General features: G+C 40.4%; 1 protein-coding gene across 10 annotated transcripts in view; it reads left to right on the forward strand.

Annotated features, from left to right (window-relative positions):
- The window catches only part of DGKG (diacylglycerol kinase gamma), a 214,136-nt gene that overhangs the window by 49,271 nt on the left and 136,891 nt on the right, over positions 1 to 27,974 (forward strand). For 9 of the 10 annotated variants that reach the window (XR_002084030.2, XR_008422496.1, XR_002084023.2 and 6 more), the window contains 4 exons: positions 6,782 to 6,858; positions 15,021 to 15,183; positions 15,774 to 15,836; positions 23,762 to 23,932. Coding sequence is in view for 1 of the 10 variants with exons in the window: in XM_019463428.2 (XP_019318973.1) it covers positions 6,782 to 6,858; positions 15,021 to 15,183; positions 15,774 to 15,836; positions 23,762 to 23,932 (474 nt within the window). In the remaining 9 variants the exon portion in view is untranslated. The remainder of the gene's footprint in view (positions 1 to 6,781; positions 6,859 to 15,020; positions 15,184 to 15,773; positions 15,837 to 23,761; positions 23,933 to 27,974) is intronic. The other variant, XR_002084031.2, reaches the window with a different exon arrangement.

Genomic DNA, 27,974 nt, shown 5'->3' on the forward strand with positions numbered 1-27,974 from the left:
TAAAGCAAGGAATTTATTGATGGCTAATGGTCAAACCTGCCCAAAATGGAATAGAATTGACTTGAAAGCAATTGGGTTTCCTTTCCCTGGATGTCCACTTGACTAAATGACCATCATTAGCCCTTCTAATACTTAGTCTCTGTTGAAACAGGTTTCTTCTCAACCTCAGAGGGCATGAGCATGTGGGGAGGCCTCCTACTGACCCCTAACAACTTCAGCTAGAGATAATAATGGGCTTATTGTCCTTTTAATCTGATATTTGGGGAGAGGCAATTATTTTTCCATGATTTGTCAAGGACAGAAGCTGTCAGCTTTTTCAGAAAGGGAAAAAAGGAAAAAAAATTAAACTATCAATTTTAACTTTTAATTCTTCAAGAAATCATACCAAAACATTAGACATCAGCCCGTGGTTGTTAGATGTTGTAGACTTTTTATACCTGGGAGAAATTTTAAGCCATTCTCAAATGCAACTCCTACCCATTTTATGAATGAGCACACTGAGTCCAGAAGAGCTCAGTGACTTGCCCAAGGTATATAATTTTAAAGTACATTTAAAGAAAAAATAAGTACATTTAAAGAGAATGAATCAGTAAATTGTGCTCTTCAGAAATATATTTTATTATAATCAGATCAACTCAAAGTTTCTGACTTTAAGATGTAGGTAAATTATAGCTCAAAATTCAAATCTGTCAGTGTTAATGTGGGAGTCAGAGAAAATGTTTAGGGCTGGTTTATAGAACAATGTAAGGCTCTAAGTAAGCTGCATTGAAACCTTACTATTTATATGGGCTACAGGAGTGAAAGTTAATCCAATGTTCATGGAGTCCTGGGCCCGTAGAGGGTCATGTCTCATTGCTTCCATCTTGGAAGGAAAACCACAGCTATTTCTTACCCACATCTCTTGCAGCATAACTGGCCTTCTTTTCCTCATGATGACTGAGATTCTACCCACAAGCAGTCACAGAATTATGGATAGGGAGAGACTTCTGTGGAACAATGGCTCTCAGATTCAAATATGCACCTGAATCTCCTGGGGATCTTCTTAAAATGCCAATTCTGACTCAGCAGGTCTAGGATAGTTCAGACATGCTGGGTTTCTGACAAGTTTTCAGGTGATGCTGATGCTGCTGGTCCAGGGACCACACTTCTAGTACCTTTAGTTAAGAAGGTACAGGCTGTCTGATCCATTCCTCCACCTTCATTTGGGCTATGACTTATAAGGCCAAATTACTTGGAGAAAAAATGGTAAGTTTTGTTAGCAATACCAACTTTACTTATACAACTAAGCCATACCAGTCATTCAGATCATTTATGATGTCAGAAAATCTCCGTATCCTAAAGCTGGTTTTCTTATATCAGCCCAAATTCCCTCTGCTTCAATGTAAAGTCTGTTTCTCTTATTCTGTATGTAGCACTGTAGCAGAGTTATCACTTCCACTGGTTCCCCTCAGTAGTTGGCTTGGTGGGCCTCAGGGGTCCTCAGCCTGGGTTGCACAATGGAAATACTTGGGAGACTTTGAACTCTTCCAGTGCCCTGTCCACCCATACCCCATCCCAGGATCTGGGCATCAGTAGTGTTTAAAGCTCCCCAGGTGATTCCACCATGCAGCCAGGGCTGACAACCACTGGTCTAGCTTTTCTCCATATTCCCCTAGAAATATGGGATGTATGGGAAAAGCACAATAACCCTAATCCCTTTCCTGGTCCTCCTTTATTCAATGAATCTGTATTGAACATTGATTTTATGCCAGGCAGTGGGCTATATGCTGGGCAGAAACAGTGCACAGGAGAAGAAGTATAGCTGGGAGATTGTCAATGTTTAGGAAGCTGGGCTTCTTACGCATGCTTCTCACATTCTACTTTGGGGCCTGGTTCCTCTTGGCTAAAAATGTGGGCCTTTTGATACAATGCTCCTGGATCTGACATATCTGTTCTGACATCATCCTCCATCTTTCCAGAACGCTTGGGAAACTCCACTCTTGCTTTTGTTCATCTCACTGTATTCTTGACTCCTTGAAATACTTAGAAAACTTACTCATACATCCCTGCCTTCTTCGAAAGAAGGAAAATTTAGGTTGTTGGTTTTGTTTTGTTTTTTTTTCCTTTTCATTTGCCAACTTTCCCTTTTCCCCTCTCTGTGTCTTTCCTTCCCTGGGTTGAGTCATGTAGGTCTTCTGAATCTATGGAATATATTCCTCTAGGTTCAGCATCATGTTTTTGTCTATGTTGTGACAGGCAAGCCTGACCAGTTAGCCACAAATATACAAGAATGTTGCTTAAGGCCTGCTCTTCAAAAGTGAGGTCCATGCATCTGCATAATTGGTGTCACTTAGAGTATTATTTGAAATGTATAATTTTGGGCCCTGACTCAGACCTACTGAATCAGATCCCCAGGCAGTTCCTATGCATGTTCAGTCTGAGATGCTCTTAGGGAACTTTGAGGAATGGAAAGTTATTATGCACCTCAGAATTTCACTCTCATCTATGGGTTTTCAGATTCACAGTTGAAAATGTTGATTCATAGTTATTTCAAAGTTTAATAGCCTGACTAGTTTTCAAATACTCAGTGTTCTTAAAGAGAAGATGGTCCATAAACTTTGGGTTCTGGTTCAGGCAGCACAGCTGACGTTCTGCTGTAAACACTAAAGCTCCTAATTTGTCTGCTTGTTCTGTTGGAGGGCATCCCTCTCCCACACAAATGTGGCAGTGAAGGTGCCTGTGAGTTGGGCCAAATTTTCTCCTTAAAAAGACTTCGAATGTGCTCAAACACTAGGAACAAGTGTTTGGTTATGGTCCCAGAACTTCTGGCACATAAAGCATGAAGAGACAATTTTGGATTGAAACTTTTTAGGGTAATTGTTACTACTAACGACCTTGATCACAGAAAAGAGCCTTCTTAACCCCTGACTTGGGGTAAAACTGCATGCTGATGGTTCTGCCAGTGTGGGTTAATGCAAAAGGTATCCCTGCCTTGCCATGAAGCTGAAGAACTTGACCTGTTGGGTAAAGTTCTTTAGCATTGTCCACTTGAACAATGGAGAATGTCTGCCAAGTGTGGTGATTTCAGATTTAGCAGAGTTACAAACTTTTTTCCTTTTGCAATAATTATCCAATGAGTTTAGCTGCTTCTTAAGGTAATCTTCATTTCTAACAATAGAATTACATTCATGGAACAGTAGTTCTTAACCTTGACTGTACATTTGAACCCCCAGGAAGCTTTAAAATATATTGATTCCTCAGTTTCCAAAGAGATACTGATTTAATTGTTTTGAGGTGAGGCCTGTGTTTCAATGTTTATAGGGCTCCTCAGGTGATTCTGACATGTAGCCAGGTTTGATAATCATTGTCATGGAGGGCCTTATCTTCTGATTGACCAGTGTTCATGTAGCCAGTGAATCTAATAGCTGTGTCACATTATCAGATATGCTAAATATCAGAGTCACTCACTCACTAGCTGTGTGCCCTTCAAATAATCTTTTAAATTTTTTAAGACTCAGTTTTTTCTTCTCTAAAATAAGGACCATTACTACGTTCAAGGATAGTTGTGGAGATTTAAATAAAACACATAAGATGATTACAGCAGTGCCTAACATGCAGTCAGCACTCAACAAAATAGGAGTTCTTGCAAAGAATTGTGGACATGGCCCTATTAAAGACACTAGGAACAGAACTGGATCTCCTCTGAGTCAGGTGGTAGTGTTACCATACAGGCTTTGACAGGGAGCTCTCTCCTGAGGCTGTGCAGTTGGACCCACAGATGGTGCCTAAAGTAAGATCAAGGAATGCTCTGAAGAGGTCTGTCATTGTTCTTAGCTGTCTTAAGATGAAACAGAATGGAGCAGTAGCCTTTTGGTCCTCAGGCAAATAGAAACCCAGCCCAGAAACCTGTAGAGAATAAGACTAATAAAATATCAAAGGATATCCCAGGCGAAAGTAATGGGTCTCAACTTTGAGAATTAGATTGTGTCCCTTTTTAAAACAGGACAGGTGTTGATACTATGAGCTCATTAAAGCCCATGGAAAAATTGAAGTAAATGTGTGGTAAAGAACACTTGTCATGGAAATCTAAGAACCAGTAATCTCTTGGATTGTTTTTTTCTATTTAATTTTAGGCTATTAATCAGAGATTTTAAAATAAATGCTTTCTCTGTTTTTCTTTTTAAAACCTGTCTATTTGAATGTGAACATATGATGAAAATACATGTATATATACATATATGTGTGTGTATAGCATTCATTTAAATATAAATCAGGGTTTGCTAAATAGATCCATAGCACTTTAGAACCAAAGAATTTCTGTTAGGGTGAACTGTGGAATCTCCAAAATGTGACAATAATACCAGGAGTATACATTCAAGTGAAATCATCCCCCTGATTCTCAATCAAAATGCTGGCTCTATACTACTCTTGCATAAGCCACACCAGGGATACCCACGCTTCCCAATTTGCACTTTGAAGTGCCACCCAGATTTGGCCACTCTAGCTGACCTTAAAATCTACCATTAAAATAGATTCTAAAATGTAGTATTTTCTAAATAATTGAGCTGCCCATAGGATGTTTGAATATAATTTATGGGTAATGTTAACTGAGCTCTGGCTTAATTCTAAGTTCTCTTCCATTCTGTTGCCAGAGTGGCCTTTAGGAAAACAGAGACTTGGTTATGTTACTCCACTATTCAGAAAATCTTCAACAATTTCAAATCAATGTCTTTAGCTTGGCACTCAAGACTCCCACAAATCTGGCCCCAAACTACTCTCTGGTTCTGACTTTTCCTGCATGTCTTGTGATGCCCATCTCTGCATCTTTGTTCACCCTGTCGCTTCTTAAAATATCCTTTTCATTTCATATCTGCCTTTCAAAACCTCACTCATTCTTTACACCACAGATTAGATGCTGCCTTCTATATGGGACATCCCTGGTCCCCACCCAAACTTACTGTTATCCTAATTTTGCTTTTTTCCTGCTAATTCTACTTCTCTTCTCTCTGCTTCCTAGAGCTTTGTATTACTGCTACAGCATTAATTACACGTTTCCTTGTGTTAGCAAGTGTTTGGGGAGTAATAGTAAATAGTGCTTAAGGGAAAGTAATATAGACTTTGGACCAAACTAGACCTGAATTAAAACCCTCTTAGGCAAGTCACTTAATTTTTCTGAATTTCAGCTTCTTTATGTGTAAACTGAAGAAAATTGAACCAAATGTGCATGGATTGGCAGGGGAGAATATGAGAATGTGCAGTAAAGGCTTCTAATAAGAAGTAGCTATCATTACCACAATTATTCAGATCATCTCCCCAGCTAGTTCATCAGCAGTACCTTGCAACATCTCACCCTCCACAGCATTTTCTGAATTGAATGGAAACAGCCCAAATTGATGACATCAGCTGCCTGGATCTCACTGAGCTATTAGTTTTCCAACATCTGTTTTGAATTTCAGGAAGAAATGTCCATTTTTAGGCAGCATCAACATTTTCCTGTGGCATTTCAGTATTTCTCAGTCCTGAAATGATTATAACTTGTGCTTGATTGAATCCAAGTCAGCAGAGCCACGGAGAACAGCCCAGCGCATGAGCATATCTACTTTACATAGGCCTATGAGAGTGTAGCCCTCTGTACATAGAGTCTGAACACCGCGGAACATTATGTCAGTTTTTAATGACATTGCCCTTTGCTCATATGTTCAAATTGTGGCAGTAATGGAGCTTGGGAAGCTCTTCATTATCCACAATACTGTAAGACGAGGAGAGCACAGAGACCCTAGTTTCTCTGATGTCTTGACTTCTGGTAACTACACAGGATACACTCAGAATGTGTTTGTAATGACAGTTATTGACTCCATTCTCTAGACTCCCAATTTCCTAATAAAGCCCAAAAGAATAAGAAGAAGCCAAAATTTTCTTTGGGAGTTTATTGTTTCCTATGGAAAGCAGAATTTTCTAAATCACCGTGCTTCATGAATCCCGAGTCTCTGTTTCAGCACCAAGGACAGAGCATCACTGGGTTTAATGCCCATCTCACCCTCTATAATCAACAACATTTTAAATGTTTTAAAATTTCTGCTCAGATTTTATGCAATCATCTAGTATATTGGTTTTCTGAACACTAGTTATGTGTAATACATTGTGTGATGTAGAGAGACTCACTAGCCAAATACAGCTCTCAAGGCAGAACTGAGGCAGGAGATGTATAAGAAAGGCAAGTTAATAAATAATAGAACAGTATATGACAAGTACTCTTACAAAATTATGTACAAGTCATGTGGGAGCCTGGAGAGGGAATAATCCATTCTAACTGATAAAGGAAGACTTTACAGAGGATTTGACATTTGAGCTGGGTACCAAGAAGTTTACAGTATAGAGAAAAGACTCCAAGAATGAATGAGTGAGTACATAGTGTATTCAAGGATTTCTGGAAATGTGGTTTTGTGTTTGAAAATTGGGGTGAGTGGAAGGTTAAATTAAGAGATAAAGAATAGACTAAGACAGATCCCTACATACTTGTATACCAAGCTAAGGGAGTTAAGCTTAATCCCGGGAAAATTGAGAGTCACTGAAGTATGTTGAACAGGAACATGATCTGATCACATTTGTGTTTTAGAAAGATAATTCATACAGCAGGAGAGAGACTATACTGAAAAAAGAAGAGGGCAGAAAGACAGATAAGGGTGACATTTTTCCGTATAGTCCTGGGAATGAGGGATTACTCCATCATAACCAAGGTTAGACAGAGAGAATTTACTTGGCCCAGCTCCCAATATTTCACATGTGGATTATGTCTCTCCAGATTCTTCCAAGAAGATAAAGGATGTCTTGGCTGAGTTTAATGAGGGTGGGAGCCTCAAACAATATGATCCACATGAGGTAAGAATGTTTGCATTTCAAGCCTTTAGCTCTATTTTCCAGCCTTTCCATAATTTGTTCCCCTCTTAGAAGTTTAACTCATCTTGAAGAACTTGCTTCTCAACATATTTTATCTTAAATCTTAAGTGAGGTATTGGTGCTCCCTGGAATTATATGTTTGCCAAGTTTAATCACCCTCTCATTGTCCTAGAAGACTACCTCATACTTTCTCCTCTCTCTTCAAATCTTTCCACTTTCCTGTCTTCATTGTCAGTTATCAACCATGCTTTCTCCTTCACTGAGAAAATAGAAACAATCAGAAGAGATCTTCCATGAGACCCTCACCTACCTCTGTATCTTTTTTCCTGAAACTAGGGATGAACTCTCCATGCTCCTAGTTAAGTTCAGCTCCTCCATGTGTACACTAATTCCCATCCTTTTCTGGTCTATTGACAGGCATTGCTTTCTCTGTTTATATATCTTGTTCACATCAACTTTCCACTATTTGTTAGGTTTTTCTCATCAACATATAAACATACTATTATTTGTCCAATATAAAAAATATTCTTCCAACTCCAGTTCTCTCTCCAACTGGAGATATTTGTCTATAGTCACTGCCTCCAATTTCTCTTCTTCCCACTTTTTGAGAGCCCTTCAATCAGAGTGTAACCCCCACTTCTCCACTAAAACCACTACTGAAGATAGCGAAGGAACTCCATGTGGCTAAAACTCAATAGTCATTTTACCTAACAGCATTGGACACAGTTGGTCATATTCTCCTCCACTTTCTTCACTTGGATTTCAGGACACTGGTTCTCCCTTTACTCCTCTGACTTGACATTTCCACTTAACAATCAAATTGGTATCTCAGAATAACATGAGCTAAACTGAGCCTGTTGATCTTACCCTGTAAAGCTGATTTTGCCAGCAATCTTCCCCATTTCAGCAAATAACTCCATTCTTCAAGTTCTTCAGTCTACAACTATGGAGTCATCATTGACTTTTCCTCTCACATCCCACATCCAGTTTATCAGCAAACCCTAACTTCTACCTTCAAAATATATCCAAAATCTAGTCACATCTCACCACTTACCTGAGACACCACCATATTTTGCCTAGATTATTGTAATAGTCACCTAACTAGGCTCCCTGCTTCTGCTCTTGACCTTTAAAGTCTATTCTTTGCACACATCCTGAGCAATCTGTTAGCACTTAAGTCAGATCATCTCACTGCTCTGCTCTACAATTCCTCATGGTCCCTCTACCCCCTACTCAGAGTTAAAATCAAGGTCATTACCATCTAACCTCATCTCTTGCTATTCTCCTCCTCATTGGTTTCCAGCCATATTAGCCTCTTTGATGCCGTCAAACAAGCCAAGGTTGCTGTAACCTCAGTACTTTTGCATTTGCCTTTGCCTTTTCCTGGAATGTTTCTCCCTCAGTATCCACGTTATTTCCTCACCTCCTTCAAGCGTTTGCTCAAGTCACCTTCTTAATGAATGTCACCTACTGTATTTAAAATTTAAGCCCTCTTTCCTTTCTTATCTTTCCATTCTATGTTATTGTCTTTCTTAGTATTTCTCGCCATCTGTCATGCTATATAACTTTTTAATTGTCTGTTTCTCCCATTAGAGCACTTTTGTTCATTTCAGTATCCCCAGTGCCCAGAAGAATATCTGGCTCATAGCAGGCACTGAAGAAATATTTGTTGAATGAGCAAATGAATGGAAGACATCCCCAACTTTCAAATTCAACTCATCTAATGTTTCTTGAGCATCGAGGCACTGTGTTGGCCACTATAGAAGATACAAAGATGAGAAAGCATGATTACTGCCCTCCAGAACTTACTTCCTATTGGCAGGCTTAAGTTTAAGAGCCATGACCCTGGAGTTACATGGTCTTAGGTTAGACTTCTACCTTTGCTGCCAACCAGTATGTGGCCTGAAATAATATTTCACGTTTCTGAACCTTAGTTTCCTTTTCTGTGACCTGAAGATAACAACAACCAAACAAAAATGTTGAAGTTTACAGAAGAGTGGATTGAATGAGATAATTTTTGTGAAATATCTAATACTTTATGGGACACTTAAAAAAGGGTACTTACTATTATTTCCTTTCTGGCTCCTTTCCCCAGAATGTTTTAAACTCAACTTCCTTTTCCCTGCTCCTGGGTCCTTTTATGAAGGCTAATTGCAGAAAACTGACTGATCAGCAGGACAAACTTGGGATGATGCTGGCCACTTATTTATTTGTATTGTCATCCTTTCAACAAACCTTGAGTCAACCCCTTCTCTGCTGGGCACTGGCAGTGAATCAACAAAGTACATGTCCTCAAAGTACACCAGAGCAGGGGCTTTGGATAAAATGCACCAATCATTAGGAGAATGAAGCAGGAAGAAGGTTGCCAGCACAGGGGCTAGACTGAGAATGAACCCTTGCAAAGAACGTTCCTGAGGAGAAGATGGTGGAGCCAGCAAAAAACTCCTTGCCCCTCCCACCCGCCTCTCCAGCCCCCAGCTCCAAAACACAGGAACAAAGAAGGGTGGAGGCTGCTAATCAGCTGTCAGCCATGTGGCTGACGAGTGGGAGGGGAACAATTTGGTCAGGGCCACAGAGGGTGTGAAGGCCACAGGGAGCTTTCAGAAGCAGAGAGCGGTTTGGCTGTTAGGAGTCTGCTGCCACCCCCGCCTCCATCATGCTGGCCCCCACTCTTTGTATGCCGGGCACTGCTGTGTCCCAGGGAAGTTCTGTCATTCTGATTTTATTCTCCCTCACAGTACGGCTGGCTTCTAGTAGGTGTAATGTCCCGGCACGGGGTTGGGGAAACAAAAAGAATTTAATTTCTCTTGAGCTTGATGGCCTACTGCTGCCAAAATGTCTCAAGGAGGAATGAGTTAGTTGTGGGAAGGGGCAGGTGGCTAGGAAAGCAAGGCGAGGAATAAAAGTTTGCAGAGTTGGGGGTTGGGGGCACCTGGCTGGCTCAGTCGGTTAAGCATCGTACTCTTGATTTCGGCTCAGGTCATGATCTCACGGTTTGTGGGATTGAGCCCCAAGTCAGCACAGAGGCTGCTTGGGATTCTTTCCATCCCTCTTTCTCTGTCCCTCCTCTGCTCTCTCTCTCTCAAATAAACATTTTTTTTTTAAAAAGTTTGCAGAGTGGAGCACTGCATCTGGCCATGCCCTTGCCCATCAGCACTGAGTGATTCTCTGGAGAACTGAGTATAGCAGAAGACAGCCAGAAAGTGGACAAGAACAGTGGAACAGAAGGGGCAAGGTGGCTTGGTGGCCCTATGATCTTAGACTCAAGACACATCTAAGCACAAAACCCAGCTCTATCACTTGCTTTATGACTTTGAACAAGTTATTTATCTTTTCAGAATTTTTTTCATCCACAAAATGGCAGTAATAGTCCCACCTCATACTGTTATTTTAAGACTTGAGATCATGTATGTAAACTGCCCAATGCAGAGTAAGCTGTCCATCTAGTTCCCCTCCCTTCTTAACCTGTATAGGAATTAACACTTTAAACAGATTGCAGAAACAGCAATTGTCCAGCTATCTCCTACATGAAAGTTGCAGTTTCTGGGGGGAAAAAAAACCAGGCCTGTGCCATGACCGTGCCTAGCATGTTATTCCAGAGCTCAGAGAATTGCTAACCTGCCTCATAGTGTTTGTTTATCTGGTTTTGACATAGAACACCACTTTCTACCTATCACACATTCACTAGCAACTACTCTGAGCCTGGCTTATGCTCATAAAGAACTTACTCATAACCCAGGTATAACTTTGAGAGTGGCACACAGTCACATTTCTTTGCCTACTGTACTTGAGGTTCCCGGAGAGGGTGGCAGGGAGCCGTATGTTAACACTGGGACCCAGAACAGATATGGTAACAGGAGCTCTAAACTGGGAGTCAGAAGATTGGGCTTCTGGTTTTCCTTTACTGCTAGGTGGCTGGGGCAAGTCCCTGAACTTTCAGAGCCTCAGTGACATGAGGACATCTAGGCTGTTCTGGTATGAATGACCTTTGTTTCTGGGCTTATTCTGTGCCATCCTGTTGCCCAGAATATGATCATGAATGGTTGGACATGTGTTCAATCATTGTTTTCTAAGTTCTCATAACAGTTTGTTCTTTTCCTATGGCACTCACCACTATTGATTCTGTACTAGAATTATTTTAATACCTGAGTCTCTTTGAAGGTGTGGACCCATGTGTATTTCTTCGGTGTGTTCCCCAAGGTGTTTCTTGTATCTAAAAGGCATATATATATATATATATATATATATATATATATATATATAATTACTGAATAGATATCTAAAAGGCATATATATATATATATATATATATAATTACTGAATAGAACCCACAATAATTGGTGACAGCCAAGTGTACCAATGAGAAACCCAACATCCACTAAAATACCTCTCAGGCAACACTATTGTAGATGGTGTGGCAGATACTTAGATGAAATAAGATATTTTACTACCTTCCTAGAGCTCCAGATCTAGTTGAGGGACTAAGGATACATATGTCACAAACAACTATATATTAATAGAGGGCAGCAGATATAAGTGTGATAGGATAGGAACCAAAGAGGAAAAGTACAGAAATTCAGGTATAGGAGATCATACTAGGCTTCCTAGAGGAGGTGACATGTGGGCAGGACCTTAAAGGGTAGCTAGAATTTTAACCTCTTAAAGGGTAGAGAAGGAAGCAGATTATGTGTTATGCATGGATGCTTGATCAGGAAAGAACATGGAGATCAGTGTGGATAGAATGTGGAGGTACACGTAGGGAATTATAGGAGAACATACCAGAATGGTCTCAGTACTTAAAGTAGCTACAAATCTAGGTTGGAGTGGAATTATGGGAGGGCTGTGAATCCCAGAGGACTCAAGGAGTATACAGGATGATCCACTGGAATATGGGAACACTACATATTAGATTTTCTATTTGCATTGATTTTTATCTCATCTAACTTCTATTTTCTAATTTCTTCTTTTGTGTATGTTTTATAATGTATTAGAGGAACACAATAGTACATGTATATAATTTATAAGTAAAGATAAATGGGAATGCATGTTTAAATGTTATAGAAGGGCACATGATTTTAAAACTGATCTAACCTCTCCTGTGGTGATAAGAAGCCATGGAAAGTTTTTGAGTAGAGAAGCAATCTGATCAGAACTGTGCTTTGGTAAGATCAGTTTGGCAAGGATGGATAAGATGAGAGGACTGACAGATGGGGTGGAAGCAAGGAAGCCTTCGAGAAGTATTACGGTGGTCCAGGCAGGATGCCCGAAACAGAAGTCTGAAACCAGGAACATTGGGCCTTCAATGGCCTTCTTGTGAGAGTGGTGGCAGATGGGCAGTGGACACACAGAAAAGACTGAATGTGACTGATGTTACAGAAGAACCATGAACAGAAGTAAAGGACAAGACCTAATCTCAGATGACTGGGGGTTCAAAGCTGAGCCTGGAATATCGGGAGAATGATGGTATTGTTGACATTAACAAACAGCAGGGTTAGGAAGAGGAGCTGGTTCAGAGAGGAATATAATAAAAGTTTAGAACTTGAGACCTTTTAGTTCATCCCTCACAATTTTCTGTCAAAGAAACTGAGGTTCACAAAGCAGAGGAAATGTGGTAGAGCTGAGACCAGTCACGAAGTCTCCTAAATCCCACTCTGATCTTGTTTGATGACCTTTCAGCTTTGGTTTTTTAAGAGCATTATGTTAGACTTTGTTTAGTTAAACTTTCTCTTTTTAAAAATCATTTAGGATAGTCTGTTTTCCAGAAATATTTTATGTTGATAGTTCTCAGTTTGATGCTAACCAAAAAAGATTAACAGGGTACTTTGGAGCTCAAAACTACAGTTAACCCTTGAGTAATGTGGGGGTTAGGGTCACTGACCCCCCCCCCCCCCACACACACACACAGTTGAAAATCCATGTATAACTTTTGACTCCCTGAAAGCTTAACTATAAATAGCCTCCTGTTGACTGGAAGCCCTACTTTTAACATAAACATTGATTAACACACATTTTCTATGTTATTTGTATTGTATATAGTGTATTATATTGTACAATAAAGGAAGCTAAAGAATGGAAGATGTCATTAAGGAAATCATAAGGAAGAGAAAATACATTTACAGTATTGTTCTGTATTTATTGAAAAAATTCTGCATGTAAGTGGGCTTGCACAGTTCAAACCTGTGTTGCTCAAGGGTCAACTGAATGTTGGAAACAGTACTTGCCAATTAAAATAGTATGAAGGAAAAGACAGTGCAAAAAGAGCCTTTTAAAATAAGGACAGTAACATCAGCAAATAGTCAAATCAAAGCAGAGAATGAGGAGAACCAAAATAGCACAACACCACAGAAAACAGAAAGTTTTAAGAAGAGAGGATGGAATGCTACAGAGAAGCCGAAGATGAGCAAGTCTGAAAAGAGACAACTGAACCTATGACCTTCAAGAGAGTGGGTTCAGAGGTGATGGGCTAGAGCCCAGAGCAAATGGGACTAAGGAGGTGACGAGGCTAGTGTGGTCTGGCTGGAGAACGTTGAAGGGGAAGGGAAGAAAGACAGGACAGTAATTCGAGTAACCAACCATTTCTTTGGAGCAGTGCCCTTGAACGTGCTTGCAGGTAGAGAAGCAGATGCTGGGAGATGCCTCCAGATGCAGGGAGGCTGGAATCAAGGGTCATAGTGGGTGGGCTCCACTTGGAAAGTAGGAGGAAAAGATTTTGCTGTCACAGACTGGTAAAAAAGAGGAGGATGTGTAAGGAAGAGACATTCTGAGGTGATGCTGTGGAGACAGAGAGGGACCAAAAAAGTATGAAAGAGAGACCCAGAGACTCAGGGGCAGAAAAGACAGAGAGATAGAGACTGATTGGTAGTTGTCACAAGAAATGTGAGTTCACCATTTGGTTTGAGATCCCTTAACTTGCTAAGAGCCTGCGTTTTCCTCTGTCCGGCCAAATCAGGCTTCCTCCACTCTGTAAAGAAGATGTGTAGAACAGCCCCACCTGGGACAAGTAGAAACTGCTGTGTGAGCTCCCTCCCATTGGGACCAGGAGAGCATCCCCTGTTTTTAGGGCCAAAACTTTGTATCCCAAACCTAATTGTGTATATTCAAGGTGGCTCGTAGTTCTGGGAAGGCTCTCAGATTTTCTAGAAGAGACAAGGGGTTAAATGCTATCAACATTTTGAAAGGAGAACCAAATAGGCTCCCAGAAAGGGATTTTATTCTCATGGCTGTTGTTATTTACAAAAGCCTGCACAGCAGATCTTAGAGTAGAGCTTCCTCAGTGATTTCCAGGAGCATCTGCCGATTTGATGAAGAATCTGATGCCATCAGGGCACAAGCCAGTGATGATTCACTGCAAACTGTCTTTGTTGAGTGTTTGCTGAGCACAGCAGCCCTTTCTGGCATGGTTGCTTCCAGCCTGGGACCATAAGCCAGGCAGTAGTGGGAGAGATACAGCAGGGAGAGCTTCTAGTTTTTGGCACATTTCTTGATTCTACCTTCTGTCCTTGGCTTCCTGCTCTTCTCCTAGTGCCTAAAACCTTCGCAAGGACATGTTTAGAGAGCAGTTGAGCCAGACACATACCCTCGCCTGTTAATCTTGAGGTTCATCCAGGGAAGGTCAGTTATGAAACTAATGAAGGATGGAGCCTGTCTTTTCCTGTTTTCTGAGACTCAAATACTCAGGAATCCCATCCCTCACAACACAAACAAATGGAAATACCACAGAAGACCCATCTTTCTACCGTGTTTTCAGCTACATCCTTCATCTTAACTAGGATTCCAGGGCACTGACCAAGTCCGGCTTGTGGGCAGAACCCTCCACACCCAGTGCTTGCTCCCCATCACCCCCTTTCTACTTAGTTTTAGACACGTCTTGTTACAGAAGCCTCCTGTGAGCACCAACATGCAACCATCAGTGTTTTCTCTTTCTTGTATCCTGTTCCCTGCTCCCTGTGCCTGTCATCCTCCATCACCCACTGACCTTTTCATTCCAGCATTTACCCATCACTGCACTTCTTTCTGCTTTCCTTTCATTTCTTTCACCTGCCAGCGCCCCCCCCCCCACCGCCAGCCCCAAGTTTCTCTTCTCTCCTTCTTCTCTGTCCCTTTGCTTCTCTGCACTGACTTTTTCCCTCTTTGTTCTTCCTCAGCCAATTAGCTATGATGTCTTCAAGCTGTTCATGAGGGCATACCTGGAGGTGGACCTTCCTCAGCCACTGAGCACGCACCTCTTCCTGGCCTTCAGCCAGAAGCCCAGACAGGAGACCCCTGACCACCCAACGGAGGGGGCCAGCAATGAGGCCAGTGGCCCAGGTACACAGACCAACATTCCCCAAGATGGAAGGGAGATGCTGCAGCTGTAATGCACTTGCCACAGCCACAGGCTGAACTCCTAGGGGGTACCCTGTGCAGAGTAACTTCCTTACGGGGTGGAAATGAGAACCAGGACTCCAGGACTCCTTTCCCCATGGGGTCTCACAGGAAGTGCTGTCTGATCGCTTTCTCAGAGGAATAAAGAGGAGCAGAATTCCTGCACCCAGGCTCAAAAGGGAGGGTGGAGGGGGGGAGAGGAGGCATCAAATAATGTGTGGCAGGGGGTAGAGAGTCTTCTGCAAAGGCTGCAAGAAGCCTTTGGATGGAGCACATTCAGCTCATGTACCCAGGCTGGAAGAACCCAGGAGTGTCAGAGACCAGAGGAAGGTAAATTGTGGTCACTGTCTTCTTGGAGTTTGGGCTATAGTGAGGGAGACACAGTCAGCCCCAACAAATCAGCATGAACCCAGCTGATACTCAAAGAGACACACAAGTCTAGTGATCCAGGCCCCATGGGAAAGTCCCCTGCCTGCCTCTGTAAGAAGCTGGAGAACGTAGGCTGGTCCTTAAATCTTGTTTTTACTCCCCAGATGCCAACATACAGAATGTGGATAATGGTGCCAAAGCAGATGAGGCATGTGCCCCTGATACAGGTAAGTCTCTGTAATACATGATTTGCAGTGTTGAGGGGGACTGGGGAATACCTCATCCTTGGGAGGAGGGAGAGATATACCCAGCAGCATGTCTCCATGTCATTGTATGTCCTTTGAGCAGATCTTGCCTGCCTCCATCTTGGGGGCCCCCACCACTCAACTGTGCTGGGATTCTGAGTCTTGATGTGGGTTCATGCTTCACTAGCCCTGAAACAGGAAAGCTCATTCAATATTTACTTCTGATGGGTCTGCCTGGCCAGAAGGGGGAGAAGGGGAGCCTTCTCAGGAGAAAGTATATGATGAGGGTTTGAGAGAGAGAGAGAGAGAGAGAGAGAGAGAGAGAGAGAGAGAGAGTGTGTGTGTGTGTATAAAGAGGCAGCTGTAGGGCTGAGGTACAGATGACTCTACCAGTGGATGGTAAGGGTGTGCCCAGATGCACTATAAGAAATGGCAAAGAACATCTTTTTAGTAGAATTATTCCAGATGGAAACCTGGGTTTACACATGAGAATGAAGAGAAACTGGTAACCACATGGGTAAATGTAAAGAATATGTGTCTTCTTAGTTAAATCTCCTTAAAAGGTAATTAACTATTGAAGCAAAAAAAACTAAATGACATTGTGTTGTGCAGTTTATAATATAACTTATGTAGAAATCAAATGTATAACTGTAGCACAAAGGCCTGGATGGGAGAATTGGAGGTATTTGTGTGCACCGGCTTAAGGAAGTCAGGAGGAGGAGCAAGGGGAAGTCGGCTAAAATTAGTTTGATTTATTTCCCAGGGACTTGGTACGATGAGAGAATTTCAGGTGGATATTAGATGTAGTTCTAATCTTTTTTCCAGTCATGGCAAGAAGGGCAACTAGAAGGATTAAGGATTTTTCAGTGTGTAACTGAAGGACTGGTGAGATCAAAAATTTACTGTGGATAAAAAGCAGAACGTGGTTGGGAAAGGAGAGTTGCCGTTGAACCGTAAGTTCAGCAAATTCCAGTCTTCCCAGAACTGCACAAAGCAAGGATGACAAGCGTCGGTGCCTTCCTGAGGCCTTCAGGGGCAGCATCAGGGCAAGACTCTGCAAAGTATGGCTCACCCACCCTCCCTCCCCAGCATCTCACCCAGCCATGCTAGGTTCATGACCCCTTGGTAAAATGGGTTTAAGTTATAAATAAGTCTTAAATCTTATGTGGAATAATAGCAGGGGCGTGTTATGACATAGCTTATTCTCATGATGGGAAGAGAAGGGTGAAACCTTGGGATTCTAAACTCTGAGCAGCTAAAACAACCATGAAAAGCGTTTGGACCCAAACTCTTTACCCAGAGGCTTTCTTAGTCTGAGTATCTGGAACTTCAAGATGAACCTGAGAGAAGCTATACTTCATTTTCTGAGGTTCCAAATTGTCTGGACGGGATTTGTTTTAGTGGCTGAGGTTTCTGAGGCCCCAAGGAAGGATGTATTAGAGCTACTGTCATTATATGATATTTGAGAAAAGGTGGTAATAATGGAACTTGGCTGTCTTATTTGACCACCACGTTTATTTGCAACATTCGTATCATTCTGGGTCTGAGAGCAACTTCCAGAGATTTACTCCTGGGGAAGTGATTTATGATGTACCACTTTCCTTGTTTATGGAGAGTATCAGTTTCCTGGGGTCAAATAATGAAAGGGTAATGATCTGACTGCTGGCCCAAGGAGGTATATAGCATCTTTTCATCTTTTTTAGTGACTTGAGATTTAAAGTAGAAAATCCGTTTCCTATGGGGCTACTTTGCGTGGATGTCTTAATTAGATGCCCCTGTTCACGAGAAACAGGAATGTAGGGACAGACAGATACCACAGAGAGAAGCCTCTGCCAGTAAGGAAGAACCAAGTTCTGGCATCACCTTAGATCAGGCCATCTGTTGAAAATCCCAGCCTTTTCCTGTTTCCCAGGCAGAAGCCAGAGGAAACTAAATTCTGATTTGATATGGCCTATTTAGGCTTATCAGAGCAATATGCAAGCTTGGATCTCGAACAGCCCACTTCAAGTTATTCATTTCCAGAGCCAGGTGGATTAATGGTTGGGTCTGTAAACACAGCAGAGAGGGGCTTTCACTGAGTCCAGATATGGACTCAGAACCTTGAGCAATCTGTCTGTCATTGTCAGGACGTCAGCTAGGAAGGCCTGAATGCACCTTTCCATGAATGGCCAGGCCTAATTGGAATAAACAACGTGAACTTTAGTCTCCTGGTTTTAATTTAGTTCCTCAGGCTCCTAAGATGTTTCAGCAACTCAGAATATTGTCTTTGGAATTTTTTTCTTAGTTTTTCCCGTTTATAAAAGTAACACATTCATATTGTAAAAAAAAAAAAAAAAAAAAAAAAAAAAAAAAAAATTGAAGAATACAAAAAAAAAGAAGGAAACAACAAAACCATCCATAACTTACCAGTGCAATTACACACATGCATACACACACATGTATTTTTTTCTATGATTTTTTACAGAATTGGAATCAGACTATATATATAATTTTGGAACCAGCTTTGTTTTTCACTTACCATTATACTCACAAACATTTTTCATGTCCTTCAAGACTTTTGGTAAACACCCATTTTAATACAAGTCCCTCTTTCAACAGATGAAAATCTGAGGTTGGGTGTGGGGAGTAAGCCCACTTGTGCAAGGTCACACACCCATTAACACAAACCCAGAGCGAGAAACCTAGTCCTCTGCCTCTAGGTTGGTGTTCTTTCCACTATGCCCAACTGGAAGGCAAGAAGTAATACAGAGACTAAGACAAAAGGTGGAATAAGTCAGGTCTGCCTAAGAACACTCAAGCAAAAGGGTTTATGACATGGCACCTAGACAGAACCTATGTAATCCGGAAGAGGGTGTTAGTCTTTGACTACTGATGGCCCTTGAGGGATGTACTTAGATGACTGTGGGTTAGGGGTATTTCATATAAGGTAGCTTGAGGAGGAAAACGTTAGTAGGACTATGTGCCTCTCAGTCGTTCTGCTCCCCAGCATTTCCATGACTGGAATGAACAGTACACCTCATAGACTAGAACAGTGGCTCCAGATCCAATCACAGTCCTAGTAACCCAAAGATCTTTGTAAAAGGCTGTAATAATGTTTTAAAACAGCTTTGGTGAGCTCTAATTGGCATAAAATTAATTGCACATGTTTCAAGTGTATAATTAGTAAGTTTTTGCATATGTATACATCTATAAAACTAGTACCATGTCATCCCCAAAAGTTTCTTTATAGTCTCTTTCTCCCACCCTCCCTAGCCACCCACCCCTAGATCCATACAATCACTGATCTGCTTGCTGTCACCATAGATCGGACTGCATTTTCCATATTTTATATACGTAGAATCATACAGTGTGTACACTTTTTGGTGTGGCTTCTTTCACTCAGCGTAATAATTTTTAAATGTATCCATGTTGTCATGTGCATCAACAATTAACACATTTTTAATGCTGATTAGTATTTTAGTATATAAGTAGATATTCCACAGTTTGTTTATCCATTCATCTATTGATGGACATTTGGGTTGATTCCAGTTTGAGACTATTTCATATACAACGTGAATATTCTCGTACAACTCTTTGTGTGGGCAGCTTTCATTCCTTTTAGGTAAAGATCTAGGAGTGGAATGTTTAGGATTGTTATGTTCTCATGATAATTTGACTTCTGCATTATGAAATGATTCTCTTTATTCCTGGTAATACTCTTTGCTTTGAAATCTACTTTATTAGAATTATGTTCATAATTGATGTAGCAACTCTAGTTAACTATAGTTAAAATGGTATCTTTCTCCATTCTTTTCATGTATTTGTGTCTTTATACTTAAAATTTTTTTAATGTTTATTTATTTTTGAGAGAGAGACAGAGCATGAGTGGGGAAGGGTCAGAGAGAGAAAGGGAGACACAGAATCCAAAGCAGGCTCCAGGCTCTGAGCTGTCAGCACAGAGCCTGACACCAGGCTTAAACTCACGAGCCATAAGATCATGACCTGAGCTGAAGTCGGATGCTTTACCAACTGAGCCACCCAGGCGCCCCTGGCTTTATACTTAAACTGCCTTTCTTATTGGAAGCATGTAGTTGGGTCTTGTTGTTGTTCTTCTTGTTGTTGTTGTTTATCTAATCTGACAATCTCTGCCTTTTAGTTAGAGTTTTAGAATGTTTACATTTACTGTGATAATTGATATGGTTAGGTTTAAAGGGACCATCTTGCTATCTGTTTTCTTTTTTTCCTATCTGTCCTTTCTTCCCCTTTTGTTCTTTTTCTGTTTTCTTTTAATTAATTGAATTATTTATGATTTCATTTTGCCTCCTTTTTGATCTTATTAGCTATAACTTTGTTATATTATTTTAACTATGTTAAATATAGTTTAAGACAGTGACTGTTTTAACTATCATAGTCTACATTCAAGTAATATTATTCCACTTTGCATATACTATAAGAAATGTATTGCAATATATCTCCATTTCTTATCTAGGCCTTTGTGCTATTGTTGTCATACATTTTACTTCTACATATGTTAAATTATAAACTGCACAACACATTGTTATTATTTTTGCTTTAATAGTTAATTATCTTTTAAGGAGATTTAACTAATAAGAAAAATATTTTTTTATATTTTCCCATGTGGTTACCGGTTTCAGTGCTCTTTATTCTTGTGTGTAAATCTAAGTTTCTGTATGATATAATTCTACAAAAAAGATGTTCTTTACCACTTCTTGTAGTGCAGCTCTATACAGTTTTGTACATCTGAAAAAATTTTATTTTGCCTTTTTTTTCTAAAGATATTTCACTGAGTAAGGAATTTTAGGTTGACAATTTCTTTTCCTTTAGTGTTTTAAAGATGTTGTTCCACTGACTTTCAGCTTACTTTCTTTCCAATGAGAAAATTACTGTCATTCTTATCTTTGTTTCTCTCTACATAATGTGCCTTTTTTCCTCTGGCTTCCTTTATGATTTTTTTTATCATTGATCTTAATCAGTTTGATTATGATGTTTTTGGTGTAGCTTTTGGGGGTTTTTGTTGTTGTTGTTTTTAAAGTAGGCTTTATGCTCAGTGCAGAGCTCAACACAGGGCTTGAACTCACGACCATGAGATCAAGACCTAAGCTAAGTTCAAGAGTCGGACATTTAACCAACTGGGCCACCTAGGCAACCCACCTTGATGTAGTTTTATTTATATTTATTGTGTTTGGGGTTCATTGAGAATCTTGGATCTGAGGTTCTATTGCTTTTATCAAATATCGACACATTTGGAAAAATTTTAGCCATTATTTCTTCAATTTTTTCCTACTTCTTTCTTTCCTCTTTAGGTATTCCAACTACATGTTTATTTGACTACTTGAAGTTGTCCCACAGCTCACAATATGATGCTCTTTTTCTTTCTTTTTTTAGTCTTTTTGGATGGTTTCTTTTGCTGTGCTTCAAATTGACTAATCTTTTCTTCTGCAATGTCTAATCCACTCTAAGTCCTATTCAGTGCATTTTTTTTTCATTTCACGCATCATATCTAGACACTTGATATAGACAGGCATTTTTAAATATCTTTTATATTCCTACTTAAAGTGTACTATCTTTCCTCTAGCCTCTTGGACATATGGAATACAGTTGTAATAATTATTTTAAAGCTTTTGTCTGTTATATCATCTGTGTCATTTCAATTGCTTTTTCTCATTATTATTGTTTATATTTCCTTTCTTCTTTGCATACCTGTCAGTTTTTTATTAAATGCCAGCCATTGAAAATGTTACATCATTGGGTATTGGATATTTTGATATTCCCATAAAAATTCTTGAGCTTTGTTTTGGGGCACAGTTAGGCTACTTGGAAATAGTTTGACCTTTTTCAGGTCAAGCTTTTAAAGGTTTGTTAGCCAGGACCAGAAAGGCATTTGCTAATTTTACCCAACAATCAAAACAAAACTCTTCTGAGTACTGTACTCAATGATTCATGAGTTATGGGGGTTTCTACCTTAGTTGGTGAGAATAGACACTATTCCTGGCTCTCTGTGCATTCCAGGGACTGTTCCCTCTAATACTGACTCTTTCTCCAGCCTCCAGTAGTCTCCTCGCACATCTGTACTCATTGTTACTCAGCTGAATAATGGAACGGAACTCTCCACTGATTATACACAGAGTACCCTTTGTAGACCTCTGGAGTTCTCTCTGTGCAGCTTCTTCCTCTTTGGTGCTCTGCTCTGTGAACTCTAGCCACCTTGGGCTCCCCAGGCTTCAAGCTCTATCTCTTCAGCTCAGAGAGACTTCCAGAATCTTCCTGGGTTCCACCTACCAGTGCTACAGCCTAGAAACTCTTTCTGAACAGTATGATGTGGCAATTATGGGGATCATCTCATTTGTATTCTGTCTCTTGGGATCACCATTTGGTGCTACCACATTCAGTGCCCATTGTTTCATATCTTTTGTCCAGTTTTTTGTTTCAGTAGAAGGATAAATTTGGTCGTGTTACTCCAATTTAGTCAAAACAGAAGTCATTATAATAGTGTTTTCATGGATGGATAATCTGAGGATGTAACAGTAACTTGAGGTATAATGGGCTACCTAGTGCAAAGGATTTCTCACAGTTGTCTTATAGATTATGTTTTTTCATAACTTTTCCTCCAGTGCTGATTTTAATACTTGTGTTGCATATGTAATTTTATTGCAGTTTCCCCCATCTTACTATCCTTATTTTTATTTCACCCTATTGTATTTTTATCCCACCTTGCTCACCCCTGAGGCTCTCTGCTCCAATTTAACATATCTTCTCTCAACCTCCTGAGGGTCTTTCTTGTCCAGTAGGAAATTGTTTCTGAAGATCTGGTTTTCTGAGACTTCAGGATGGAGTTTCCTGTCCTTGTTTTATAGCTCTGTTTCATAAGGTAGGCTTTCATGTTGCACAGCTCTACTGGACTGATAGGAACTGTTTGCCTTTGCTTGGCACTTTGGCTTTCTGAATAAAAAGTATACCGGTTGCATTGCCTTCCATTACTGGAAGCAGCCATTACATCAGGGCTGTCTCTCCCTCTGTCTATATCTTCAGACCTCCACCACTTAGTGGCACAACACCTAAGTGGATTTTTCACTACCAGTCTTCCTCTTACTTTTCCCTGTGTTTTCTGCAAATTTACCCTCGTTCTGGAAATTATTAAGAGATCATTTCTTATGGGCATGGATCTAGAGAGGCTGGGGGGAAGAGAGATATCCCTTAAAGTGCCTTGAGAAAAGTATAATTCACACAGTAAAATATAGGTGCCCAGTTTTCTCATTAGCAATAACCTCATATTTCTGGATTAGAAGACAAGAAAGACAGAGTTTTCCAACCTAAAAGAAGGAAAACTCCAGAGGGATAACTTACCGTATTCCTGTGGTATGATAAACCACTTTCTGCATTTTCTTAATCCAATAGATTAGGCTTGCGGCTAGTCAGAATTCTTCCGAGTGCCTGGAAATTTGTCGATTGTTGATCCCAGTTTTCTCTTTTGAATGTTCATCTTTTTCTTTATCTTTGAATGTATTTGAGAAGAAAACCGTAAAAAGGTGTACTGGTATGTGACCAATTGTCTGGATTTTGGAATCCCAGCCAAAAGTAACTCTACAAATTGAGTAAGTGTTCCCAAAAAATTAGGCAAAATGACATTTACCTGTTGGGTATTGATATTACTAAAAATCATTCTCATCTTTTCTGAAAATTCACAGGGTATAGGTGAATTTCTTACAATGATAGAGATTCTTAAAAGTGTCAGAATGGGCTCCATTCAGAGAGTATGAATGCTACAAACTGGATTTCTAGGACCACTGATTTGATCATATTTAAGTAACCAACACTTTCTCTACCAAGAAAATGATGGAGCAACAAACAAGGTTTAATATTTACTAAACGTTAAGTGCCGTTGGATGGTTTCCTTTTGCCTATTGCAGAATCAAAGATCACCGAGAAGCAGGTGCCAGCAAAAGACCAAGTGGCTGCAACCCTCCTGGGAAATCCTGTTGTTCCATCTCCAGGCTCAGAATCCCCTATAGTGTACCTGAAGGATGTCGTGTGTTACCTGTCCCTGCTAGAGACGGGGAGACCTCAGGATAAGCTGGAATGTAAGTGTCCACCCTGTCAAGGGGCTTCAAGTTTTTCCTAGAGGAAGATGTAGTGTCTTGTTCTTCCTTCTAAACATGTCAGACGGAGATTGATCTGGGATCATGGGTACTGGTGATGCCTGCTTGGGGAAGATGTTTCTGTCCTGTCACCAACAGTGATCTGAACATTTCCTGGAATCCATGTTGGGACCAGAACCAGTTGTATGGAGAGTGGGAAGCGCATCTGAGACCTTGGTATTGAGAACCAGGATTTGGAAAGGGGAGAAGTCTCTACAAGGGGTCAAGACTCCCCTTCTTTGCTGAAGGAACTTCCTGAAAGCCTCCAACCAAAAAGCTGCCACCTTCTCTTATTTTTCAAGGGAGGATATTCAGTATTTGTCTTCCTTCTCCTGTTCTGTGCCCAAACAACTCTTTATGAGGGAATCTTTTTTTTTTTTTCTTGAGAATTAATCAGTCTCTATCTCATTAAAACTTATTTTCATTTCTTCACCCACCCCTACGCCACATTTTTTTGGCCTCTAGAGAGAAACAGCTAGTTAGGTAAGGGAGTTGATCTTGGTTTCACAATGCTCCTTAAAGTTGGTTTCAGGGAGGGAATAATATCTGGTGGCAGAAAGGAAAGCCCACAGCAGCTGAAACAGCCTGCGGGCTCCTAGTAAGACTCACTGCAGGGTTGGGCTCACTGGCCTCCATCAGCCTACAGGCAGACTTTTAAAAACAGAAGACAATAGGACCTCGTTAAAAAAGATGTATTGTTTTGGCTCTTTTTGGGACTTTAGTAGACATTAAAGGGAAAAACATAACACATCATAGCAAAAGTCAAAATTCCAGTTAATAATAAGATGAGTCAACAAAACTGAAACATTAACAGGGAAGTATCTGGCAAAGGTTAACCCTCGCCCAAACCAAAGTGAAACAGTTCACTAACCACCCACGGTTTTGAGGTGTTAACAATTGCAAGCCTTAAGTGCCAATTTGGTAGCAAATATAGCAGATTTATGTCTCTTTTGGCTAGTGTTTAAAGTGAAATGTCCAATTATTTCTGAGATTCAGCTGGACTTTGAGTTTGAGGACTTATATTTGTTCATAGTTACCAGAGAGGATGTGAAAGATGTTTTCATACTAGTGGCTCTCAGACTGGGTCTTTGTAATGGCAATAGAAAGAAACTGCATTTTATTTTATTTTATTTGATATATTTTTTTTTCTTTCGATAATATTTATTTTTGAGTGCGATAGAGACAGAGCATGAGTGTAGGAGGGGCAGAGAGAGAGGGAGACACAGGATCCAAAGCAGGCTCCAGGCTCTGAGCTGTCAGCACAGAGCCCAATGCAAGGCTGGAACTCGGAAAGAGCGAGATCATGACCTGAGCCGAAGTCAGACGCTTAACCAACTGAGCCACCCAGGCACCCCAAGAAACTGCATTTTAAAAAACTTTTTATTATAGAAAATTTCCAACGTAGATAAAAGTATAAAGTACAATGAGCTTCCATGTACCCATCAGCCACCTTCAGTAATTACTGATTTATAATCAATCATGCTTTATTTATACCTCCCATGCATTCCCTCTGCCCCAGGAAATGTCGAAGCAAATTTCAGACATCACATAATTTCACCTATGAATATTTCAGTATTCAAAAAATATGACTTTTTCTTAAATATAACCACGGCACCATTATCACATTGAAAGACAATGACTCCTTACTATTGTCTGTTCAGAGAGAAAAGAGGCAGGGCCAGTATAAGAGCAAAAGCACTTATTTAGGGCCTCAGAATAGCAGTTCAGGGAACACAGATTTGGGCAGCAAGCCAAATAGTGCCCTTCCGAGGGAACAGAAGTTGAGGGTTTTTAAAGACAAAAGGGAATGCTTGTATATGTTGTTTACAGAGAATTTTTTTATTGGTGTTGATGGCAGAAGACGAATCTTGACTGAATATAATTGGTTACTAAGGCTGTCACTAAGCAGACTCTTACTGTAGCAAGTTACAGGTGTTAGAATTGAGTCCTTGGAATATTTGAAGTTTGGCCCAAGTCAGAGTTCACAGTTCCACCCAGTTAGGATGTGGGTAAGACCCATCTACTTGATGACCTCCCAGCTCCATTTTAAAACCCCTTGACATAAGTGACTTGATTTCATTTCACCGTTTATATATCAAATATTGCCAGTGTTCACATTTTCCCAGTTATCTTATATATTTTTAGTTGTTTGACTCAGGATCCAAACTTGGTCTATACATTGCCATTGCTTCTTATGTTTCTTCTGTTTTAATCTTCTGCTTATTTTTTTCCTTGTAATTTTTTGTTGCAGATCATTTGGCCTGTTGAGTTTTTAATCTTACTTGTGTTTTTTTAATGAAACCAAATAAATTCAAATCTTCCCCTGATTTTAATGACTGAAAACAACTTACTCTTTCCTTTTTAATAACCAAACATGTATCTTTTTGGAAATTATAGCCTGAACTCATACCTTTTATCAATACATTAACAGTAATAATTTTCATTGTTGAACACCTTATATCTGTTAATCACTTTATTATTTTTTTAATTATTTTAACATTTATTTATTTTTGAGACACAGAGAGAGAGAGAGACAGCATGAGTGGGAGAGGGGCAGAGAGAGAGACACAGAATTGGAAGCAGGCTCCAGGCTCTGAGCTGTCAGCACTGAGCCTGAGACACGGGGCTCAAACCCACCAACCATGATATCATGACCTGAGTTGAAGTCAGACGCTTAACTGACTGAGCCACTCAGGCACCCCTCTGCTAATTATTTTAAATACATTATCTCATTTTAACCTCACAATAACCCTAGAAGGTCAGTGTGATTGTTTTCATTTGACACGTCAGAAAGCCAGAAAGTGTAAATGACTTGCCCAAGGCCATGCTGCTGAAAAACTGAGTGCTTACACTTTCTAGTTCTACTATCAGTGCGTATTAGGACCAAGAGAGCTCTGTGTTAAGAGTTGCCCCTGCCCAGGGTCTGGGAGCAACAGTCGTGGGAAGGTCTGGCCTTCTTTATCTGCTTGGTGAGTCAGCCTCATATACCGAGTTCCTCTGACCAGGACATTCTGAAGTTTCACGGAGAATCCCAAGGCCACGATCCTACTTTTAAAGAACCTCAGCTCCTACCAAGATCACACAGCTGAACAAGCACAAGGTGCAGGGATATTAAAACATACAGGAAGATGTAGCAACACACGGGTAACTTAGCAGGAGTGTTGTCACCTTTGGGTACATGCTGAGAGGTCCAGAGTGGGTATGTGGAGGAAGGGGCAGTTAGGGTAGGCTCCACAGAGAAAGCAGGCCTGATGAAGTTAGAACTGGAGGAAAATGAAGACGTGTTCAGCTGTGCTCCCCACTCTGCTTACTTCTGAGATCACAGACAGGATCCCTACCTTTTAGATGACCAAAATGCAAGTTCCCAGGTCCCAGAAATGAAAATTTAGTACTTTGCCCAAATTTCTCTCTCAGATCTTCCTTATCCTGCATCACCTCCCTACAGCTAGAACATGATAGAGGATGTTTCTGAATAACATGTTGACGTTTCAGAAAAATAAATACAGTAGCTTCTGTAGTGGTGGTAATGAGGATTAAATGAGTAGTGACGATAAATTGCGTAGGAGAGTACATCATACTTATTAAATGCCGTATATAAATGTTCATTATTGAAAGAAAAATGAATAATATCTGTTGGGTGCTTTCTACATTCCAAGCACTGTGAGACTTAGGAATAGGGCACAGGAATAGAAGTCTGTATTATATAAGCTCAATCTTTCTAAAATCTTTAATGAGGTCAAAAACATTTAGATGTCATAATATCGATTTTTGGAGTAATCATAGCTGGCCTGAAATCATGAGGTTAATGAAATAATGTTGAACTTCTCTGCTTGCTATGGGGATGTTAAGAGAAAGAACACGTCAATTTAAACTTCTCTGGGTATCTTTTTAAGGAGAGCTAGGTTGTCAAAAATCTTCTCCTAAAGCTTTTCTAAGTATTGAAAAGGCCAGCAAAAATATTGACTTTATGTATGTAGTCTGACTT

The sequence above is a fragment of the Panthera pardus genome, unplaced genomic scaffold (assembly GCF_024362965.1).
Source record: "Panthera pardus isolate Hobbes unplaced genomic scaffold, ASM2436296v1 HiC_scaffold_16, whole genome shotgun sequence".
In the NCBI taxonomy this organism is placed as follows: domain Eukaryota; kingdom Metazoa; phylum Chordata; class Mammalia; order Carnivora; family Felidae; genus Panthera; species Panthera pardus.